At 40.1% G+C, this 24,037-nt stretch overlaps 1 protein-coding gene across 3 annotated transcripts in view; it reads right to left on the bottom strand.

Annotated features, from left to right (window-relative positions):
• The window catches only part of LOC106056023 (probable serine/threonine-protein kinase MARK-A), a 198,534-nt gene that overhangs the window by 53,861 nt on the left and 120,636 nt on the right, over positions 1–24,037 (bottom strand). For all 3 annotated transcript variants that reach the window (XM_056019720.1, XM_056019719.1, XM_056019721.1), the window contains 2 exons: positions 11,146–11,270; positions 6,295–6,421 (listed from right to left, as the gene is read on the bottom strand). In XM_056019720.1, coding sequence (XP_055875695.1) covers positions 6,295–6,421; positions 11,146–11,270 — 252 coding nt within the window. The remainder of the gene's footprint in view (positions 1–6,294; positions 6,422–11,145; positions 11,271–24,037) is intronic.

Below are 24,037 nucleotides of genomic sequence, written 5' to 3'. Positions count from 1 at the left end.
GCTTGCGAGCTGTTGAATGGCAAGATCTGTTTCCTTTAGCGTAGGGGGGTCATCCATTTTTTCATTTATTGGTATTTGCTGTAGCCTGTCTATGGCCGCTTCATTTATGATGGAAGGTGTATTGAGAACCTTTTCGAAGTGCTCTGCCCAGCGTTTTAGGATTTCTTCCTTATCTGTCAATAGGATTTGTCCCATCAGCATTTAATAGAGGGGATGAGCCTGACTTTGTGGGTCCATAGATTTCGTTTATGGCATGGTAAAAGTTCTTCATATCGTGCTTGTCAGCAAATTCCTGTATTGTTTCCACTTTCTTGCTAAGCCAGGTATCTTGCATTTGGCGTAGCTGTTTTTGCACATTTTTGCAGATGTTAGTGCATGCATCTTTAGTGGATTGGGAGTTTGGGTTGTTCAGATACAATTTGTGGAGCTTGTGCTTTTCGTCTAATAGTTTTCTGATCTCAGTACTGTTTTCATCAAAACAGTCCTGATGCTTTCTCTCCATAGGACCGAGTATGTTTAATGCTATGCTATAGATAGCTTCTTTGAAGCATTCCCAGCTTTTATCTACATTTGATTCAGTTAGAAGGGTGGGGCGGTGGTCTGTTCCACATTCTGCACCACAGCAAGATTTGGTGACACGAATGTCCTGACGGTCAGATTGTCTGGTGATGACGTAATCTATGAGGTGCCAGTGTCTTTTGCGGGGATGCATCCAGGAAGTTCGCTTTCTCATTGGAAGACTGAATATTGTGTTCGATATGAGCAGCTTGTGTTCAGCACAGGTCTGGAGTAGTAATAATCCGTTGCTGTTGCATTGACCTATCCTGAATTTGCCTAAGACTCCTTTCCAGATGTGATGGTCAGAGCCGACTCTTGCGTTGAAGTCACCGAGAATGAGTAGCTTTTCTGTTTTTGAAATATCAAGTAAGGTGGAGTTTAGTTCTTCGTAGAACTTTGCTATGACATCATAGGTTGGTCGGTTGGTCATAACATAACAGATAACAATGGAAATATGTTTCTTTCCGTTTTGCAAAGGCAGCTTTACTGTCATGAGCCTATCACTAATTCCTCTGGGAGGCCCGACTGATGTGGTAGGCTCAGGGTGTCACCCCCCCTCCCCAACAACAGTCTCCAAACATTTCCCAGTATTGTTACATATATGTAAAATGAGTATCTATTCTATTTTAATTGTGATTTATGACATTTTATCCATGTTTACTACATATATTAAAATGTACGTTTATTAAATAAGAAATAGACTTTACATTAACTTAACATTACGGAAACTGTTTAACACCATGTTAACCTTAGTCAAACTTTTACTACCATCTAAAACATTTTAGAATCTAGACCAAAAAATGTTCGCCACCCCTTTGGTTAACGTTTTTTCAGTGTTTCTTCAGAAATTCATTTTGGTTTCAGATTGCATCATTTCTCCTAGTAAGAAATCGCAGGTTTAAAAAATAAATTAAAAAGAGGTGGACCGGCTGAGTTTGAAGTGTGAGAAACATTCAAGGCAAATGAACAGTGCTTCTCAAACTTTTCCCTCTGGTGTTTCTCTAAACATTTTGTTGTATCGCACCTCCTTAGTCAGGTAAGTACCTAAAAGTGAAAACCGATGAAGGCTCTAACAATGGGTTTCGGAAGGCTTTTAAGAATGTAATAAAAAAGAAAAGATACTCAATGATAAAATTTTATGTTTAAATTCACATTATGTTTAGAATCGAAATTTACGAAGTACATGTTCATTAAAAGTTTTGTTGATTTGCAGATAATTTTTGTAGACAACAAAATTTCTTGCTGGAAATAGCATAAGAAAGGAATGTGCCAAATCAAGTAATATTGTCTGTTTTGCGGATCACGACTCCTTGAGCTTACCTGGTTTCCATGCCATCTATGAGTGCTTCAATTGGCCTGACGGGGGAACAACTGCCGACAGAAATTTAGTAAGAGCTGTACGGGCAGCACCTCGAATGGACAATGCAAATGCCAAGAAAACCATCAACATGTCTAGACTTGACAAGTAAGGCGTATGTATGTGTTTATGTATGTCCCGCATAGAAATCAAAGATGTTTGACCAATCTTGTTAAAACTTGGCATAAATGTTCCTTGGGTAACTGGAATAGTAACGTATTTAAATTAACAAGCTTAAGACCCTCAAAAAAAAAAAGTTGCCCAACTCTATGAAAGTATTACCATTTCATAAATCTAGCTCATATAGCCATGTATACATGAGACAACATGGAATGAATCTAGATCTTATTGTAAGAACTACACTTTGCAAAGATTTTCTTAGGCATCAGGTTCCCTATCCTTCCAGCAAGGTTGTCGTTAGCTCCTCCAAGCGTTTTCCTTCGTTCTCAGCTTTTGTTGTCTTCAATGTATTTTCTTCCCGTAGTCCATGTCGATGTTAAGTAGTGGGACGTTCTGATAAAGAAATATTTTCTTGGAATCTGACCACACTATTTATGCTAGTTTTATAAAAACAAAAAAAGTTGCTCAAATTAAGTCTTCTAAAGAAGGAGGCAGCATTGGCCAATACTATAATACGGGGGATTTTCGAGGTACATATAGCGTACGTATGTCTTAAGATCATCTTCATGTTCAGTAAGAAGCCTTGTGGCGACCTTTTTTGTCACACGACATAATTTTGACCATTCTAACCATTTAAAAAGAATCACGTCAGTAGAGACGGTTTTAAAAAGTTTTTAATCGATAGTTTTGCAGACAAAAAACGTTATACATTTTAAAAGATCCATACGGAGTCTTAATCTTACAATATTTTAACTTTTAAAACATTGACGCAGTGGCGTAGCTACCAATGTGCGGGTGGTGCGGGCCGCACAGGGCACCAAGTGGAGAGGGGCACCAAGATTCCCCCAGTGTGTATTAATTTCCTATTTCCGTGAGCTTTTCAGTAAAAACGACTAATTGTATGGACACGAACAAACTTAAACTACTGTATTTTAAACATGAACTAACGATTTATAAACTAGTCATGTCGCTATTTTGTTTCATCTCCTTGACTATTTCTTCCATACAATGTAAGCTATAGAACAGTTTGACTCTAATTTACTAGATTTCTTTCGGACACACGGTACATGTTGTCGCCCCTTTTATAGCGCTCATAGGCTGTAAGTACCGCCCTCTCCCTCTTTAAATGTAAAGGGGCCTCGTTTGTTAAGATTTCAGCAGCGTTTGTTGGGCTTGTCCGAAAGGTGCCACAAATGAACCTTAGTGCCTGTGATTGTACTCGGTCGAGTGATTCGAGGGCAGTTTTACTAGCATATACTTGAGCTGTACTCAATGTGTGATCTGACTGCCCCTAAGTACAATGTGCGTAGCATGTAAGCTTTGGCACCCTACTTTGTGCTGGCCAGCTTTCTTAGTAACACTAACTTCTCCGAGGCTTTTCTTTCAACTTCCTGGACGTGCTGGAGCATTGACAACTTTCTATCCAGGGTCACCCCTAGATATTTTGGCGTGTTTTCACGTTGGAGTCGCAGCCCACTAAGTTGAAGCTCGAATGGAGCCTTAAGAATGTCGATCCATAGGCTGAACAGGGACCAGGTCGTTTTGGCAATGTTTATCTGAATCTGTCATTTGTCGCAATACGAGGAGATGGTTTGGAGGTCTGCTTGTAATGCCGCCTGTATTTGGTCGGCTTTCTTGCCGGTTGACCAGAGGACAATGTCATCCGCATAAAGCAGTTTCTTTGACCGCAGTGAGGTGCGTTTCTTAAATTTCTTAAGTCTAAAGAAGCATCGAGACAATTTCAAGTCACATCATTGCCAGAGTCCACCGACTATAGGCGAGCTGTTAATGGGTATGAATTAACTGAACAATTAAAAGCAACAAAGCAAGATGAGACGGTTATCATTGAATTCAGAAAAAAAAGGATGAGGCCGACATCGTGAAAAGAAGAAAATACTTCAATACCGCAGGTTCTAGAGACTAAAGGACAGCACAAGTATGGACAGTCAATTCAGAGAGGCGTATAGACATCAAGAATCAGCAAAAGGAAAGGCTTGAAAGCTTTCAAAGGCTTGTTTTTTCCGGCAAATGTCAAACGGCGAGAAAGTTCTTAGAAAGTGGATGTGTTATTCGCCAAAAAAAAATAATTATTATTTTGCTTCCCCTGCATGCTCTTCTCAACAAGATCAAGTACCAAATCTTCATTTAAATCCAAAGATGGATTCAATGAGTGGTGGAGGTTATCCCCGAAAATAGAAAAACATGAGACCAGCAGAGCTCACATTCAGTCATCGCTTGCTTGGAGGGAACTTGAAGTTTGCCTGAGAGTAGGGAACAATATTGACAACAAGGCCCAAGATTTGATTATACAAGAGACGAAAACCTGGAGAGTTAGTAAAATTACTATCAAAGTACGATCCACTCTTGAGGGAGCATGTGCTTCGAACTAAGCTTTGTTCCATATCGAATATATACATGTCTCCACAAATACAAAATGATTTTATTACAATATTGGGGGATCACGCTAAAAAAACAAATCATACAGCAAGTAAAACAAGCCAAATATTTCTCTATTATTTTTGACAGTACACCTGACATCTCAAAGCTGGATCAAATTTCCCAAATTTTACGGTATGTTGTCATGGAGAATGACAGGGTGCAGGTTCGTGAGTCTTTTGTTGACTTCATCGACACAAAGGCTATGATAATGCTGCGGTCATGAAAGGTCATTAAGGTCATGAAAGAATTAACAATATTTGATTCATGAATAGGCCTACATATTATTTTGAAAAAAAAGAAAGGTTTTGCAATGTTATTAATTAGTTAGTTGTTTTGTGTTTTTTTTTTGGGGGGGGGGGGGGCATCAAGATGAGGTACCGCACCAGGCATCATATACTCTAGCTACGCCACTGCATTGACGATTACATTTCACTGGGTTAATATTTAAAATTTGATAACTACAATGAATAGACTTTTAAATTTTACCAGGGTAATTTCCTCACTCTCTCCCATGAGAGAACTTCGGCCCTCCTCCCAAGAGGTGCCTTCCACCACAGCTTGAGAAAAGCTGCAAATGTTCAAGCCGAAAAAAAAATTTAGTTTTTAAGGTTTGTTATTATTGCTGTAATAGAGGCGACGCCATATTGTTATGATGTTCTGCAGAGGAAGTAAAGAAAAAAATGTCACTGAACTATATATCGTTGGGAGCACTATATTATAGTTTAGGATTAGGTTTAGTAGGATCAAAATAATAGGTTTACTGCTAGGGTTAGGTTTAGAATAAGAATAAGTTATAGAATTAGGGTTAGGTTTAGGGTTAGGTTTAGTATTTAGGTTTAGGTTTAGTGCTAGGTTTAGGGAATTAGGGTTAGGTTTAGTATTTAGGTTTAGGGTTAGGGTTAGTGCAAGGTTTAGGGTTAGGTTTAAGGTTAGGGCTAGGTTTAGTGGTTAGGGTTTAGGCAAACACTAAACTTAGGGTTAGGGTTAGGGTTAGGGTTAGGGTTAAGGTTAGGGTTAGGGTTGTTCAATGCTCAGAGACTCAAGGCTACCAAAGTAAACTACATCACAGACCTGCTATTCGCAGATGACTGTGACTGCCGCAAACGAAGAAGACCTTCAAAAAAAAATGTCCCTCTTTGCCTTCAAAAATCTTCGCCTCACCATAAATGTAAACAAGACAAGTGCATGTCAGACAAAAGCCTTCCCAAACGAATTCTGTAAGGGGAGGTGTGCAGGAAAGCGCCCCCAGGGAGACCAATTCAAGCGTTTCAAAGACATTCTCAAGTTCCTTCAAGGAGTGCGATATCGACATTCATGGCTGGGAAGCACTAGTTCTCGATCGCTTCCTAATGGCGTGAAGTCTCGGAGTCTCAAGATATGAAGCAAGAATCTGAGAGAAGAAGCAGGCCTATCTGGAACTAACCTAACCAACCTATGCCACGTATGCGGCCGGTTTTTAAAGCGAGGATTGGACTTTACATCTTCAACTAATAACTCCTCTATCTGCAGGTCCCAAGCCCGGTTGAGAAGCTAGCGACCCCACCCTGTAAAACCACAATTGCTACAGAAACAGCAAGCTAGACAAATAAACACCGATGACGGTGTTGGATTAAAGTCCAATGCCGATACATGGCAAGCCCTTCAAACGACATGGAATGTAACAACCGGCTGGATATCCTTGGGACAAATCATCAATGTCTAAAAAAGCAGCTTCAGCGCTCATTCCTTGGAAGCCAGTGACCGCATCATTACAAACAAACCAAATCCAAATCACTACCATATATTCATTTTATATTTAAACATTTTAAACGTATATTTACCAGGTTATAATATATTTCTGTCTCATCTACCGTCTGATTAGGTGGATACAATGGACTTACATGACCAGTCGCATTATCCCAGCTACCATAAAAGTCATAGCTCATCAGATTTATGTAGTCAAATACCCTAAAAAGAAATAAATGTTTTTGTAACATAACGAGAGTATTTTCATAGTTGGCGGAAAACCTTTAAATAGCATCATAAATAGCAAGCTTTTTTATGAGTCAACATAAAGGAAGTATAATGTTAGTTTGCTACTGTTTAGCACTGTCTATTCTGACTAGCCACCTGGTGACCAATACACACAGCTTATGCCAAAGTAACTATCCCGACTAGCTACCTGGTGACAATATATTTTCAATTAAACGACATGTATAGTTTTTTTTCTGTGTGACGATTTTGTTAAGAAAGGCGGCTCGAAAACTTTTATATTTATATTCTTTAAAGTTAAGTTCTCTAAAAAGAACTGGGTTTTGAATATAAACTGGATCTAAATTTGACGAATCAAAGAAATTTAAACTTGTCTGGAAAGTATTTTTTTCAAACTAATTTGCAAAAGAAAAGCGAAAAGTCCCTTTGTAGCAAATATTTTAGAGCTACTACTAAATGTCCAATGGCTGTGTGAAGCGTCTAGTGTGGTAGCTTAACTTGTTGCCACCGCTGGCTAGCATCTGTGAAAGGGGAGCAATTTTGTAAGTCTCTCTTGCCAGTACATAGCCTCTCCACAGCAAGTCCTATGCAGTACCTCCTCGTGGTGGCAGATGGAAACTGAGGCTGCGAAGCCTTAGGCTAAACTGCAAGGGTCTCGGAGGAGGTTTGGCCCCAAGATGTGAGGCAGGCATGGCCCGTCGGCGTGCGGACACGCCCTGTTGCCCACAAACCAAACCCCTAGCTATAGGTCAATAGCCGCACTGCCTTGTGTGTGTGTCCCTGTAAGGTCTAAGGCTAAGGGAGTAAACCCTAACAGAAAATCCGGTCCTGGAGCCCCGTAGGCGGGGGGAGAGTAGTAAGACTACTGCTCTCTGGCAAACTCCTGCAGCCACCTGTCCCCAAATTGTGATGGCTCGCCATCCCTTTGGACCCGGTCAGTATGGAAGAGAGGCGGGTGCTGACGTGTGGGCAGCCCAGCACTCGCAAATTTACCGCCCAGGCTTTCCCCCAGCAATGGAGAGGTCACTCCATCTCTGACAGTAATGTCTTTGAAAAAACACGGAGAGTGGTAGTTACCGGTGATAAGTTCCTAGCTGATTGGCGTAAGCTGGAACGCCAGGGACCACTCTTGATGGTAGGAGGGGCTTTTTAGCCTCACTGGATAGCTACTGCCTGCCTTAAGCCGAGCAGCCCTCGGACAATAAAGTGCTATCCCGCCACAGCTTGCCGCACCACTGGGTGCTTGGTGCTAAGACAAAATCAAAAAGCAAGCTGCTCACCCGCACCTGCAAATAAAATGAAAAGAAAACCCTCAACATTAATGCGTTTAGCAAGCTGGAACATACGGACAATGTGTCCTGGCTTCAATATTGACCCTGAACTCGTCACCGACATGCGACAAACAGCTATCATCGACAGAGAACTCAGCAGACTAAACATTGATGTGGCCTGCCTGCAAGAAACCAGACTGGCAGACAGTGGATCTCTTACAGAAAGCAACTATACATTCTACTGGCAAGGAAAACCAGAACAAAGCCCTAGAATACATGGCGTCGGCTTTGCAATAAGAAACAGTCTCGTCCCCTGCATTGCAATGTTTCCCATTGGCATTGAAAGAGTAGCACACATGAAATTTGCATCACCGCAAGGCAAAGTTAATATAATCTGTGCTTACTCACCAACCCTTGCTGCACCAGAAGAGGACAAAGACAGATTCTTTCAAGCTCTAGAGGACGTAATTAAAAGTATTCCAAAATCCGAGCACCTCTATATAAATGGAGACTTTAATGCCCGTGTTGGTGATGGAAATGATGCATGGCCAAAATGCCTGGGACCTCATGGTGTTGGCAAAATAAATGACAATGGCCAAAGGCTACTCGAGTTCTGTAGCTCTCATGAACTGTGTGTAACAAACACATTCTTCTCTGGCAAGGAACGCCATAAAGTCTCTTGGCAGCACCCACGCTCAAAAAGGTGGCACCAGCTTGACCTCTGCATCACCCGAAGGATGGATCTGAAAAGTGTCATCCACACCCGTTCATACCATAGTGCGGACTGCAACTCAGACCATTCACTAGTGCTAAGCAAAATCAAACTACTTCTCAAGAAGGCTTACACTTCCACTCAACCCAGAACTAGGCGAATTAACGTCAACCATGTAGGTGACCCAGAGAAGCGTGCACTCTTTGGCGAGCTCCTGAACTATCCCCTCGTTAAGTGATGAAGAAGACATCTCGATCAGATGGGAGAAATTAAGAGACGTAATCTACAGTTCGGCAATCACCGCCTTTGGGCCTCAAAAACACAAAAATGTAGACTGGTTTGAGGCGAATCTAGCACATATGGAACCTTGCATCGAGAAAAAACGATCTGCACACCTCGCTCACAAGACAAAGCCTAATCCAAAATCTTTGGAGGCCTTCAAAAGTGCTAATAAAGAGGCAAAACAAATGGCTAGAAAATGTGCTAACAACTTTTGGAGGGATACCTGCAACAGAATCCAAGACAGTCTCCACTCAGGAAATAGCAAAGCTCTATTTGATGTCATTAAAGCGGCCCTGGGTCCAGCAGTGTCTAAGCCTGCCCCCCTTCTATCCAAATCAGGAGAAAAAATTACAGATCAAACCAAGCAGCTAGAACGATGGACAGAACACTACCTCGAAGTCTATGCCACACAGAATACAGTAGACGATGTCGCCCTGGCTTCTCTACCAGATCTTCCAGTACTGAAATGCCCAGATGAGCTTCCAAGCCTTAGTGACCTCAAAAAAGCAATTAACTGCTTAAAAAATAGAAAATCTCCTGGGAGTGATGGTATCCCAGTGGAAGTAGTGAAAGTCAACGAATCACTCCTGCTCCCTGAACTCTATATTCTCCTCTGCCGCTGTTGGGAAACAGGTCATGTCCCACAGGACATGCGTGACGCAACTATAGTCACAATATACAAGAACAAAGGGGATCGGAGTGATTGCAACAACTATAGGGGTATCTCTCTCCTCAGTATAGTGGGCAAAATCTTTGCTAGAGTGGCACTATCCAGGCTGCAAGTGATAGCTTCTAGAGTCTACCCAGAGTCTCAGTGTGGATTCAGGAGTGGTAGGTCCACTATAGACATGATATCTTCTCTACGACTACTGCAGGAGAAATTTAGAGAGAGAGACAGACCCCTTTACATTGTTTTTGTCGATCTGACTAAAGCTTTTGACATGGTCAGCAGAAGTGGCCTTTTCAAACTCCTGAGGAAAATAGGTTGCCCTCCCAAACTACTGAAGTTAATTGAGTGTTTTCACGAGGAAACTAAATGTACTGTCAAATTCAATGGAGCCCAATCAGCACCTTTTGAGGTTTGCAGTGGTGTCAAGCAGGGATGTGTGCTCGCACCTACTCTGTTTGGCATATTCTTCTCCTGTCTACTGCATTATGCGTACAGCGACATAAACGAAGGTGTGTTTCTCCATACAAGATCCTCTGGAAAACTATTTAATGTATCAAGGCTGCGGGCAAAAACCAAGGTTAGGAAGCTACTCGTCAGGGAACTCCTGTATGCCTATGATGCAGCTATTGTGGCTGATTCTGATATTCAGCTACAGTCCATGGTTGACAAACTATCTGCTGCTTGCCAGAAGTTCGGCTTAAACATCAGTCAAAGCAAGACTAAGAATACTTGTCCAAAACACAAACACTGCACCTCAAGTAAGCATTAATGGCCAACCACTAGAAATTGTTGATCACTTTTGTTACCTTGGCTCCATCATATCCAACAACACTCTACTGGATAAAGACATAAACAACAGGATAGCCAAGGCAATGGCCACCATGTCACGGTTGCAGAAAAGAGTCTGGGACAACATATTGCTGACTAGCAGGACTAAAGCCCTAGTCTACCGGACCTGTGTGTTGAGCACCTTGCTGTACGGAAGTGAAACATGGTCAACCTACTCATGGCAGGAAAAAAAGCTGAATGTCTTCCACCTCCGATGCCTAAGGCGGATCTTTAAAATAAGGTGGCAAGATAAGATAACAAATGAGGAAGTGCTACATAGAGCAGGATGCCAGGACATCCGCTCTGTTATCAGCAGCAGACGCCTTGGCTGGCTTGGCCACGTTCGTAGAATGCCAGTAGGTCGACTTCCACAGGACATCCTGTATGGCGATCTAATTGAAGGCAGGAGAGCCGCTGGTCGCCCACTTTTACGTTATACGGATGTATGCAAACGCGACATGAAGCTCTTCAAAATCGACACTGGCAACTGGGAAGAGGTGGCACTGGACAGATCCACATGGAGAGAGAGCATAAAGGAAGGGTCACAGATTGCAGATGTCATACACAACAGAAGCAGAAAGAAGGGTGAAAATGCAATGGCGCCTGGTGATTTTATATGCCCAACCTGTGATCGCAGCTGTGTATCAAGGATTGGCCTCTTTAGTCACACAAGAAGTTGCAAAGGGAAAAGATCGTCTCGCGAGACGTAAAATGCCACTACTAGGACAAAAAAATGTGTGTGCGAATTTAAATCGTGGAAAGGGGTGTTAAATAAATGTTATCCTTATGAAAACGCACTAATAAATAATGTGCGATCAACTATTACTATATATTTTTCTAAACATTTTTCTAAACATACCCTAAATTTATTTTAAAATTTATTTGACCATTTTCCCTAAAGCCTGATATTTTTGTAACATGATTCCTAAGTGCATACTTTGAGATGAGAGAAATTTCATATGCTTTGTCAACTATATCTTTACAGGCAGCGACAGCAGCAGACAAAAGTAATCTTGATTGACCAGTACTTTGACTTTCTATTTTGAAAGCTTTCATTATGTCCTGAAATAGTACACGAATACATGTTTAGTTATATTTTATGTAAAACTATTTAATATTATTTAAAACTTAATTATTACATATGTAAATTTAATTTTTAAATAAATACTTCCAAGAGGCTCATATGATCATCTACACCAGTCTGAAAATTTATTCTAGTATTAAGTATATTGGGTACTCATACTAGAAACACCAACTAAGTCATTAAAAAACAAGAAAAACATTTTTTTTTTAAATTTAAATACATTATTAAACTTTAATTGTAATAAAATAATTTAAAAATTTTTGGTTCGGGTATCGAACCCGTGACACCGTCAGCTGCAAAAAGTATGCATTTTCTGATAAACGAAGGCAGGTATATTTATGCTATTATTTATTGGTATATCAGTGGCGTCGCAAGGGTCGGTGTCACCCGTACAGTTGGGTCATGGTGTCACACCCCACTTTTGCTCCAGAAAGCTGAGGTGGTTACCTGTATAAATTGTGATTGTTTAGGTGAGTTTAATTATTATATACAAACTCGTTAAATATGACATTTTTATCAACAGTTATTACAAATATTAAAATGTAAGATTATTAAAATAAGTGTTGCTGGAACTTTTACGTTGGTGTCTCCCTATTTTAAAGGATCCCTCAGTGGCATCAAGGAGGGTATTAACAATGAGATTAAAAAAAAAGATAATAAACTTAAAGACACAATGTTTCCATTTTATTTTGCATAAATATGTATAGAATCTAAGTATACGTAATAGATATTAAATCGTCTGGTTTTTTATACTCATTAAGGTTCTTTCTTGAGATATTATTTAATCTTAGCAAGTAGTTTCCCCTGTAGGAGCTCTGTGAGCTTTCTTTAACCATATTCCGTCTTTATCTTTACTATCTGTGTAGTTATTTTCGTCATTCATCACAATAAAGCTTTAACACGTTTTTTTTGTTATATTTAAGTAGGACATCTTTGAAATAACTTCTTCAACATAGAAATGTTTTACTTAAAGAATAAATTTAAATTTTGGCAATAATGTTGCTTTGTATTCAATGGAATAAAATCTATAAGAACTAGATATATTTATTAAACTTGAGTAAGAATGTTTGGAATATATAGTTTATAAATATATCATACAAGGTTGCTTGTAATGCGAAAGTGTTTATTTTTTTCACTAGGGGTCACCTGGTGGGGACCGTATTATATGGACATCTAAGGCAGACACGCGCAGACACTCATTACAAGACATTAAGTTTATTAATGCTGAGATTCAGAGACTACTAAAAGAATGGATGAATTAGCAGAGAAGCAAAATTTTTTTTTCTTCAGCACTCTGGACCTCAAGAATGCCTATCATCAGATTCCGATTAAAGAAGAAAGTCCAGTTACAGCTTTTGAGGCTAGGGGTAGACAGTTTCGAAGAATTCCATTTGGAGTTACGAATGGAATGGCTTGTTTCCATCGAACTGAAGATAAAATAATGAAGACGAGCAACTAGAAAATACATTCGCTTTTGTGGACAATGTAACCATCTGTTGACATGAGACCAAATGTCATAATAGAAACCTGCAGAGATTCTTCAAAGTAGCTCACATAATTCGCACACAGGCGTAAAAAGTCAGCGAATTTTAGTAACTTGGATCTATAGTTTAGATTTAGCCTACGTTGAAAATATTATTCGCGCACAGCCGTGAAAAGCCGCGAATTGAGTGACTTAGATCTAGACGAATTACGCTCAATCACTATAATCAAATGATATTCTGTTATCACATTGAACTTGGATGATAATCTGTTGTGAAAGACATCCCATGTCTAGATCCTTCTTTCATGATGGAAAGTCAACTGCTACAGTAAGAATGAATTTTTTTTACATTTAAGAAAATTTCCAGCTTCAGTTTGTGACACAGTTTTATCTGAATTACATCTAATATTTTTTAAAAGTTATTCTGTATTGCAAGCTTTTGTGTGTTTATTAAAAAGTTACATTTAAATGCTTAGGATACACTAGATGAATTCAGTTTTCCTGGAGGTGTAATTTCAACTTATCAGGATGCAGCATACGTTTCGCGAGCATCCACAAATTCTCGATGTTTTGAGATGAATTTTCAGGGTCCAAAGGGCCAACAAAATTTTTTGGTGAATAACAACTGAATGAGAATAAATCCATTGGCCAAATTGTGGAATTGTTTGCGTACGCTGCCCAGCCATCTGATATTATATGGCTGCCAGGCAAAATATGCTCCATGATGCATTGTTCTAACGTGGCTGCTCAGCGGTCTGGAACCTCAACAGGAAAACAGCACCCACTTTCTCTTTCTACTCAGCCAGTCGCTTTATAGGTCATGATGATATTTTCTATGAAAACATTTAGACCAACAACAATGGGCTCAAAATTTTCATCCACGCCACCTATTTGCAAGACATGATTTTCGTTCCACCGTGAACATTCCTTGCGTAAGAGTCTGCACGAGTCTGTAACGATTGATTTATTCACTTGTCCGTCTTCTCTTGACATTTGTTGAAGAGGCATGTCACAAGCCCAACAATAGGTCATTTTGTCTCACGTTTAAATGTCTGCCGTGTCGCACAGATTTTCGCAAGCGACATTTATTGCAATTCCATGGAAAACATTCCGCACAATGTCTGACGCGTACGAATGAGCACGGGTCACCTCAATTTTCACAATAAAATTCATTTTTTATGTCATATTCTAGCACAGCACTCTAATACTACATCAGCTTCTAGGTGAGGCAACAACGCTGATAAATTGCAAAATTCATTTCTAATCTCCACTCGTCCATTAGTTCATTAGCGGGTACACGGGTACGAGCAATAGGTCTACTAGCCATTAGTTTACAAAACAATGAGTTAAGAAATAGACATAAAACTCTAATGAATTCAGAAATCGCGCAGGTGGATTGCATTAAGTAGGAAAAATTAAAATCGGTATATTTATGTATAATGTTACTTAAATTTCTAGCTCTGTTACTATGTAGATCTATTATGGCAAATCTAGAATTCTAGGGGTATACTAGAATTATCTAGATCTATTCTAGATCTAGTCTCTAGCCACTCTCAGAGACAGCATTCGAAAACGAAAACTTGAAAAGACTGTTTTGAGTTTAAAGGACGCCTTCGAGCACTCATTACAATATGAATCTTCACAGCCGGAAACTAAAAAAATGCTCTCACCAAAAGTGCATACCATCAGATTCCCATAAAAGAAGAGGAAAAGCCATTCAATCATTCGAAGCATGTGGACAATGTGACCATCTGTGGTCAGGACCCTGAATCACACGAACGAAACCTACAGTGATTTCTTGATATTGCTGAAAAGTATGGAATCACTAATTGCAAGCAAAAGTGAAATTAGCACTACTAAAGTGAGACTTAATTCGAGATTTCCAAAGGACAACTTAAGCCGGATCCTGAGACATTTCGCGCGCGTACCAGTGAACATACTAGTGGGTCTTCAGGCTTACTACTGACAGTGAATACCTAACCTCAACAAAAATAAGCCTGTTAACAAGAAATCAACAATTTCCTGTCCCTGAAGAAGTCAAGAGAACATTTAAAATTTGAAAAATGAGCTTGAAAAAGCCGCCGTATATACTATTGATCCGAATCGCCCTTTCACCGTTGAGACGGATGCTTCTGATATAGCCATTGCGGCTAAACCAAGATGGCCGGCATGTTGCTTTCTTTCGCTCATTAACAAAAAGTGAAAGAAAACATTCTTCGGTTGAGAAAGAAGCATATGCCATTGTTAAGAAAATAGAAACATTTCTTAATTGGTAAAGCGTTCACAGTTGTTACGGATCAGCGATCTGTCTATTTCATGAATAACAGGTCAAACAAGAGAAAAATTAAAAATGAAAAAATCCAGAGGTGGATACTAGAACTCTCGTGTTTCCACTATGACGTCATCTATCGCCATGGCAAGCAGAATACTGTAGCTGATACATTTACTAGAAACTCTGTCATCACTCGCAATGACCTTAAATTGTTACTTACTATTCCAGTGGTTCCCTAACTTTTTTGTAGACCCCTTACCATGTTTCTGGTTTTCCGTAGACCCCCTACTTAACTTGCATTGCATTTTTGCAAATTCATCAACATTTTTTAAAAACAAATTTTGAAGAATGGAAAAGTAATTTAAAGCTACACATAAAGAGATCTATTTTTATTAATAAAATTCAAATTTAAACCAATTAAAATAACAATTAATATTTATTATTGGAATCACCAAACACACTGGAAGTTGTTTTTTTTTTTGCGTGTCTATTATCCGTTGCTACTTATGTTTCATATAGGAATTTATTGTTCTTTGAAGAAGTCATAAAACATTAACATATTAAATTAATTTGCCTTAATTGTAGAAGTTTTCGCAAAGCGAAGATTCTCGTGTATTTATTTTTCACGTGTGGCTTAAATATTGGGTGCGCAGAACTGACAAGAGAAGGGGCGAAGTTAGGCAGCTGGCGCCTAACCAATAACTTCGAGCAGGAGGGACTGTTTAGCCTTGGCTTGCAGATTACCTAGCAGAAGGAAAACTAAATTTAAACCTCTGCTGCCTTGCAGCTATACCCGAACATGGGAAAGGTTTATCGTGCGACTTTTAGGGAGTTTGCAGCACACACTATGTTTAGAGACCGCGACTACGCTGACCCCAAACTATATATATGTCATTAGCAAAAAAATTACATAATTTTAATTTTATAACTCATGCTATAATTAACATAGTGGCAGCGGTAACAAGAGTAATAGTTAGGTTTATATGTGATGTAAATCTAGTTAAATAAAAGAGGCTCATGGTTATCAGTTACGGTTTTCTAGATCTAGATCTAGTTAAGTCTAGTCTAGATAGTTGATATACTATAGTAAAGTTTTCATTGAAGATGGCAGAAGGTCAACTTAAAGCAACAAAGGAATTAAACGTGATAGATGGTAATGTCTATGAAAAATTGTCGCCAATGGAGAAGACAAGTGGAATTGTGCAATAGGAGCAGAAGAAAAACCTAATATCAGACAAAAAAGCAATAATACTACACTGTGTATGGACCTCAGGACAAAGAGATTTGTGTATGATGAGAAGGAAGACGTGAATGATCCACAAATATTATTGAAAAAATTGCATGAGTATTGCAACCCTAAAAAAAAGTTCTGGAAACGTTCAGATTTTGTAACATAGAAAAGGTTTCATTACGCAGCTGAGAGCTCAGGCTGAAAAATGCAATTTCAAAGAAAAGGATAGAATGATTAGTGACAAAATTGTAGAAAAGTCTGCAGGAGAGATTATTGAATCACAATGATCTGACACTAAAGAAGTGTATAGAGATATGTCAAACTTATGAGCAAACTGCAAAAGGATTAGCAGAGATAAATAAAGAAACAGTTGTTAGGGTAGATAAGGTAGATCAAAAGAAAAACGACAAAGGAGACAACCTAATAGATTGCTGGTTTTGTGGAAGCAGACATGCAGTGACAACATATAGGGGAAGGTATTTAGAATTCATTGATTCTCACCAAACTTAACATGCTGTAGCTTAAACATTCAGACAACAATTAGAGTAAATGAAATAAACTTTATCTCTTTATTTATCAAAGTTATACAACAAAAAAGTGGCTGGGTTGAGGTTGTGACAATTTGCCCCACACCGGGGTAAGTTGACACAGGCATGGGGTAAAATGTCACACATTTAAAAAATCACCATATCTTGCTATGTCTAAAAGAAATCGCATATTAAGTCAAGACTTTGTTCTTGTAGTAGTTTCCTTGACTGGCCGTCGTGAAATAATGATATATATGTGAAGGTTCTGAAAAGTTTTGGACCTAACAAGGAAAGCTGTAGGTTTTTCTTCAAAATAATGTTTATTTTTTTCTATATAATATTTGTAAAATATCTGTTCACTTCTTTCAGCAATGCACCCACTTCCAACCTATCTAAATAGTATGACTAGGTTACTTCTTTCCTAAAATAAATGTTGCGCTAGGAGAACATCTTTTCTGTATGTTGATGCTGGCATAACCTTTGTAAACAGCATTATTTAAAGAGAAAGTCGCTTAATACTATTTAGGTATCTATTATGTATCACCATAAAAAGGAATCAATAAAACAAATAATTATTAATAAACAAATATTAATATTAAAATTTGTTTTCAAAATGCTTAATCTTCATTGGGGCAAGTTGTCACAACTGTGACAAATTACCCCAACCTGTGTGACAACTTGCCCCACAACAATTTTCAGAACATTTATTTTAAAACATTTTATTGGGTCGAGCTTTTTGAAAAAAACTAATTTCAATGTGTAACTAATACACAGAGATATGAAACAGTGTAATGTTAGACAATCATCTCAACATTATAAGTGTTTTTCAACAAAATTACACAAAAATAAAATTCCACTTTCCGAACAGTCAAAAACAATGAATCGTGATAATTTTAAAATGCGAAAAGGTATCGACTTCATTTTATAACTATTTGTAAATGTTTCCGTAAACATCTCAGCTGTAGTTTCACATTTTTGATAGCGCATCACATTATATCGAAGTTTGTGACAACTTACCCTTGTGACATTTCACCCCACCTTCCCCTATATATATATACATAGTAGATTACTTAGATTAGTTCTTAGTCCAAACCTCCCGCTGGACAAAGTTACATAACTACGTATGTAGTTACATACATAACTGCGTAGTTATGTAGCCTACATGTAGTTATAATGTTAGTAGCCTACTAGCCCAATTTTGCATTTTAAAAAATAAAACAGATATGCGATGTCACAGGCAGTATTCAAGTTTAAGCTCAATACTATTAAGGAATTTTTTTTCAGCAGAAATAAGCAAAAAAGAAAGCATATTATAACAAAAGATTGACATATATAGTAGATTCTTATATTTGAACACCGACTTTCGGGAACTAGGTCAAATTTTTATTTTATTTTATTTATTTGGTGACTTCATGCTCCTATACTGAACGCAGTTTTTGTGCTTCTCCTTCAGTGCACTGAGCACCGTCAGTGAACACCACTATGTAATTGCGATTAATTTATATGTGTCTATCGGGTGGTGGTTCTCTCAACCCTTCTATATGGCTCTGAGACATGGACACTTTATAAAAAAAAAATAAGACTTCTTGAGCACTTTAACCAAAGATGCTTGCGCTCCACCCTGGACATACGGAGGCAAGACCGCACTACAAACAGCGATGTCCTTGCGTATGGGAGACGAACGTATGCCAAAGGCAGTCTTTTTTGGTGAACGAAAAGGTGGTCGACGTAACAGAGGTGCCCCACGGAAACGCTTCAAATACCAGCTTAGGCGTCAACTTTCCTTGGCTGACATAGAAGAGAGCACCTTGCTGTATGCGCGTCGGAACAAGACAGCTAGAGGTCACGAAGGCCGCGGAGTACACATTTGAGATAAAAAAAAATCTGCTGCCGCTGACAAACGTAGACGACGAAAAGAAAACCTAAATCGACCACCTGCGGACAATGGTTATGCTTGCCCTGGGAGTGGCAAAAATGAAAGTCACAAATGGGGCTGCGCAGCCACGGGAAATACTGTATTCCTCACTAATCTTCGGACTCGAAGAGAAGCTTGATTATTATTATTATATCTGTGTTAATTAAAAATTATTTAGATTGTATTAGTAGACTCATATCTGCAATATGTATTAATAGTCTATTGCCTCATATTGCCTTTCCATCTCTCTCTCTCTTTCTCTCTCTCTCTCTATATATATATATATATACATTTATATATATATCAGTGGTTCCCAAACTTTTTTGTCTCGTAGACCCCTTGTCATGTTTTCTGGTTTTCGGTAGACCCCTTAATAAACGTATTGAATTTTTGCAAATTCATCCAAATTTTTTTTTAAACAAATTTCTAACTGAAGTGAGATTAAAGAGTGAAAAAATAATACAAAGCTATAGCTATACATTAAGTTAAGATCTATTTTTTTTATTGATAAAATTCAAATTTAAACTAATTAAAATAGCAATTTATTTATTACTGGAATAACCTAACTGGAAATGTTTTTTTTCTTATTTATTATCCGTTGCTGCGGATAAACGTTTCATATACCAATTGGTTGTTTTATGAAGTAGTCTTCAAACATTAAATATAGCCTTATGTATGATTATAAAAGTTTTCGCATTTTTTCACGCGTTTTCACTAACAGGAGAAGGGTGAAAGTGAGTTCCTAGTGAGTACTTAAGGAGCATGGGACCCTTAGGCAGTTTGCAGCACACAGCGCTTACATCCTGTCAGAACCGTGTAAGTCTCGTGGAGAGAACTCTATTCTCTGATAACACGGACAAGGAAAGCGGCAGTTCTTCTCAAAGCTTCTCTGTCTCCGTACAGAACCAGCTCCTCATGCAAACCAGCTTTTGTTTCACTCAAATGGCCATGTTTGGGGTGTAGTGTTGCGCACTCGTAAAGGATGTGGTTAACTGTTTCGACGTCGTCCTGACAATGCCTGCAGCGTGAGTCGAAGTTTGGTTTAAATTTAGCAAAATAGGCACCGATTGGACAGTGCCCCGTTCGGTACCTAGCGATTGTCACCTGTTCTTCCCTATTTAGCTGCCACCATTCGTCCGATTTTGAGGGCCCTTTTAAGTTTTGCCAGACTTCCCTTCCCGTATTACCAGTCTCCCAGCTTTTGCACCATTTTTCTCTTGCCCATTCGTCTACTATCGCACGCGCCTGCTCAAAAGTCTGTGGCTCGTCCACAGGGTCCAGTTTTGTGCCGAGCTTGGCTAATAAGTCAGCTTTCACATTACATTCCACATCCACGTGTCCAGGTGTACGTATTGGAATGTCGTCCGAATTTTGTGTTTTTCTTGAAGGCGTCCCACGCACGCCAGTGTTTTTGCCAGTGGTTCCGGGAGCGTTTCTGCAGGGCTTTCAATGGCTTGTAGACTCGACAGAGAGTCTGTAAATAGCACAATTGGACTGGGTTGTGCTGTTTTCTCGTTAAGTCGTTCTTCAATGTACTCTACTGCATTTTGAATTGCAACCATTTCAGCTACGTAATTACTCCTGCCAGAACACGCACCTAGAATCTCATCGTTCTCGGTCGAGCCAGGGAATCGAACTACCACACCATACCCAGAGGTTTTTTGTCCGAGGTTCTCTCTCGTTGAACCATCTGTGTACACTTTAATGGAGTCAGCTGGGTACTGGGCGACAGTTTTCCTGGCAGTGTTTTGTAGGACAGTTTTTGTGCATTTCTTGTACACTTCTGGGTCAATCAGCGATTTCCTCACCTCTGGGACTCCAGGAGCATTCGCCGGAGAAGAAGCCCCATGCAGAGCGAGAGCTGCTCTGTTCTGGGGTAAATCGACTTCTTTGGACAATTCCCGCACCGAGTGCATGAAAGAGTTCCGTTTCAGCCGATTCCCGCCCTGCCAATTGTCGACCAGACTCTTGACTGGGCAGCCTTCTTCTAGCCGTTTGAATTTTTCATAAGCGATCATAACGGCTCGCTCCCTTCGTAATCTCAGTGGTGGGAGATTTGTCATGACCTCACATGCCGCAGTTGGCGTCGTACGAAATGCACCACAAATGAGTCTAATTGCTTGGTTCTGCACTGAGTCCAGCCCCGCTAGAGACGTGAGGCATAGACCTGTGCAAGAGACGAGTACTCCATCCTCGACCTTACCGCTCCAATGTAGAGGGCCCGTAACACGTTCGCTTTGGCCCCCCACTTGGTCGTGGCTAACCGCTTGACTACCTTAAGGCTCTCTGACGCTTGCTCTCGCACTGTTCTCACATGGTCGGACAAACCCATTTTTGGGTCCAGGCTGACTCCCAGGTATTTCGGCTTGGCTTCCATTTTTAATTCGGTACCATTGATTGAGAGAGAAATCTTTTCTTTATAGATATCTTTGCCAAGGGTGAAAAGGGTCTAGAATGTTTTCGCACAATTAACCTCCATATTCCACAATCGTGTGTAGCAGGAAATCGTGACTAGGTCATGTTGGATCTCCGCAGCTAGAGCGGCTGCGGATCTCCCAGTTTTCCAGATCAGCAAATCGTCCGCAAAAAGTAATGAGCGACACCCTAGGCGTTTGGTCAAATCGTTGATGAATACCAGATAAAGTGTGCATTAAAGTGACGAGCCCTGCTCGAGTACCTTCTTATTTGACAGTTGCTCGCCATAACGTGTTTGAACTAACCTGTTCGTTAGGAAGCTATTGATCCATCGATACATATTGGAGTTTACCCCAAGGTCCATCAACTTAAGCAACAAGCCTTGTCTCCAGACTCCATCGTACGCCTGTTTTAGATCTAGAAAAACCGCGAGTGTCGACTCCACCCTTCTTCTCCCTTCCTCCTCTCTGAAAACCGTCTGCCACTTCTTACATAAAGACTGTAACCTGGTCCATTGCACTACGCCGTTGTCTGAAACCACCCTGCTCCTGACAAATTAAATTGTGGGAATCTAGGTACCACGTAAGCCGTCGGTTAATGATTCTCCACCTTCCCCACACACGATGTGATGGAAATTGGTCTGTAACTCTCAGGGCTGTTTGCATTCTTGCCCTTTTTAAGAATAGGAACAATGGTAGCCAATCTCCATGCCTTAGGGTAGTCCCCTTGAGTCCATGTCCGATTTAGTAAGCCGTGAAGTTTTAGGAGGCCAATCGTTCCAAGATTTTTTAGCATCTCAGCGCTGATGCCATCTGGCCCCACTGCCTTGTGTAGTCTCGCCTTTTTGATCGCGAAAGCCACCTCCATCATGGTAAAGGGCTCTGAGAATGTTTCCGTCCTAGCCTTGCCGTCGACCCATCTGCGTTTTTCATTGGCTCTTCTAACACTGTCAAGGGCCATCGACACGGAAGATTTTTTGTGTGCTTTGGAGACCAGCAAAATGTTTGTTCAAAGCCTCCGCTCTCTTCTTGTCAGTAATAACAGGGCCACCCTCGGTTCCCCCACTCCAGCCAAGTTGTTTAGTAACTTCCATGCCTGCCGTCCATCGGCGAGGTCCATGTTCGCACAAGTCTCCGACCACTTTTTTAACGATTCTTCTGACACCGTATCCCTTAACAATGCCGTGAGTTTATTGTAGGCTCGTCTCGTCTCCTCTGTTTTTTTGTCTAGCATGCCGTCTTCGTGCTGCTTTTCGTTGCCGGACAAGACGTGCCAACTTTCGAGACCAAAAGGACCGGTACTTGCGCTTACCACTGGTTCGCGGAATGGCCCTACGAGCCGCAGATAAAAGAGCCTTCACAAAGAGGCTGTAAGTTGAGTCAATGTTCTCAAAATCAATATCAAGTTTTTCCTACCCGCCACCTCGAGTTCCGACAGCAGTCTCTCAATTTCAGGCTTTTTGAGTCGCAATTGCCTATTCGCATTAAATGATATGATTCTGAGTTGCCCAGTACCTTTAACATGTTTGGGCCTAGAGGGACCGTCCCTTTTGCGTTCCTTTTCCGAGCTTTTATTGGTCACATTTGGTGTGGGGGTCACGACTCCCACCTCCGTGGTTTTTGATGGGTAGCTTGGCTCGACTTGCGTCGAGGGGCGCTGGCCACCCAGCAGCAACCCTTGGTTAGTTTTTGCTGTCAATATCGGTGAGCTTAGTGGGCGGACATCTTGAAGAACAACGACGGTAGCTAACTTATCGGACATCAACCCGTCGTTAGGATTGATAGAGCGGGGCCTAACGAGTGAGTAATGCCCATACTGGGTTTAATAGATAATTTTTGTAAAGCCATGTGAGTGAAATTACCCGAGTGCGGGCGAAACTGGTTGCATGTTAGACTGTTGGATTCGATCTCCTCAAGTGGGATCAATGCTACCTACTCAGGAACTCGTGTTCGCTGAGCTAGCTTCCGATGTCACGCTTGCCGCGAATACCTTGTGGTATAATGAGTGGTTGTCTAGATGCAATGTCGTACATCCGGAAACGTACCTTCTAGAGCCTACATCGTTTATGGGGCGCGCCTCGCATTCTGGCGCACCCTAATCCAGCTTTTAACCAGGCACCCACACATTGGGTTGGACATCCTGGATTTAACAAGCTCCATCCACTTGGCCTTGAAAACCGTAGACGGAGGGGATCCCCGTTAGCCGTTGTTAGAGGCGTTCACAGCGTTGCCAAAGTCCGCCGCGAGGAGGCCAATTCCACCAATAGGATTTTCCTGTCAGAACGCTGATCCCAAATTGTATATATGTCGTTTGCCAAGAATTACATAAGAAACTTTTAACTTTATAACTTATGCCACAAATGTGACATTGAACTGTATTGTTGCTTAAAGAAACTCTTTTAATAATATCATATGTAGGTTTGTGTAAAACAGTTTTTAAAACTACAACGGCGGGTAAAATCAATGTTTTACCTTTAGTGTTTTCAGTAAAGCGATAATGTAAGACTCTCGCAAACCATTATCTTCTCGATATGGTCGACGAGAGATTTTGAACGTTATCTTTGAGTGTTCGAAAGTTTTTAAAATCTTTTTCTTATTTGTCAGGGTGACCTTGTCTCAAATGATGCTCCAGCGTAATTGGTTTCATATCTTAAAAAAGGCGCTTAGGCAACCTCTTGTTTGACAAGAAAAGAATAAATTCCAATTTTAAATAATCAACGCTGTACAGTTTACATTCTTTTTGATAAACATTGGACAAAATGAAGCTATTTAAGTATTTAAAGTAGATATAACAATTTTTCGTTTCAATAGCAGGATAACTATTTAAAGGATTAACTCTGGTACAAATCATATATTAATGTATAAAAGAATTACATTAACATGATGTTAAGTTAAAGTCACGA

Source organism: Biomphalaria glabrata, chromosome 2 (genome assembly GCF_947242115.1).
Source record: "Biomphalaria glabrata chromosome 2, xgBioGlab47.1, whole genome shotgun sequence".
Lineage (NCBI taxonomy): Eukaryota > Metazoa > Mollusca > Gastropoda > Planorbidae > Biomphalaria > Biomphalaria glabrata.
This window is presented reverse-complemented; position numbering and strand designations above follow the sequence as displayed.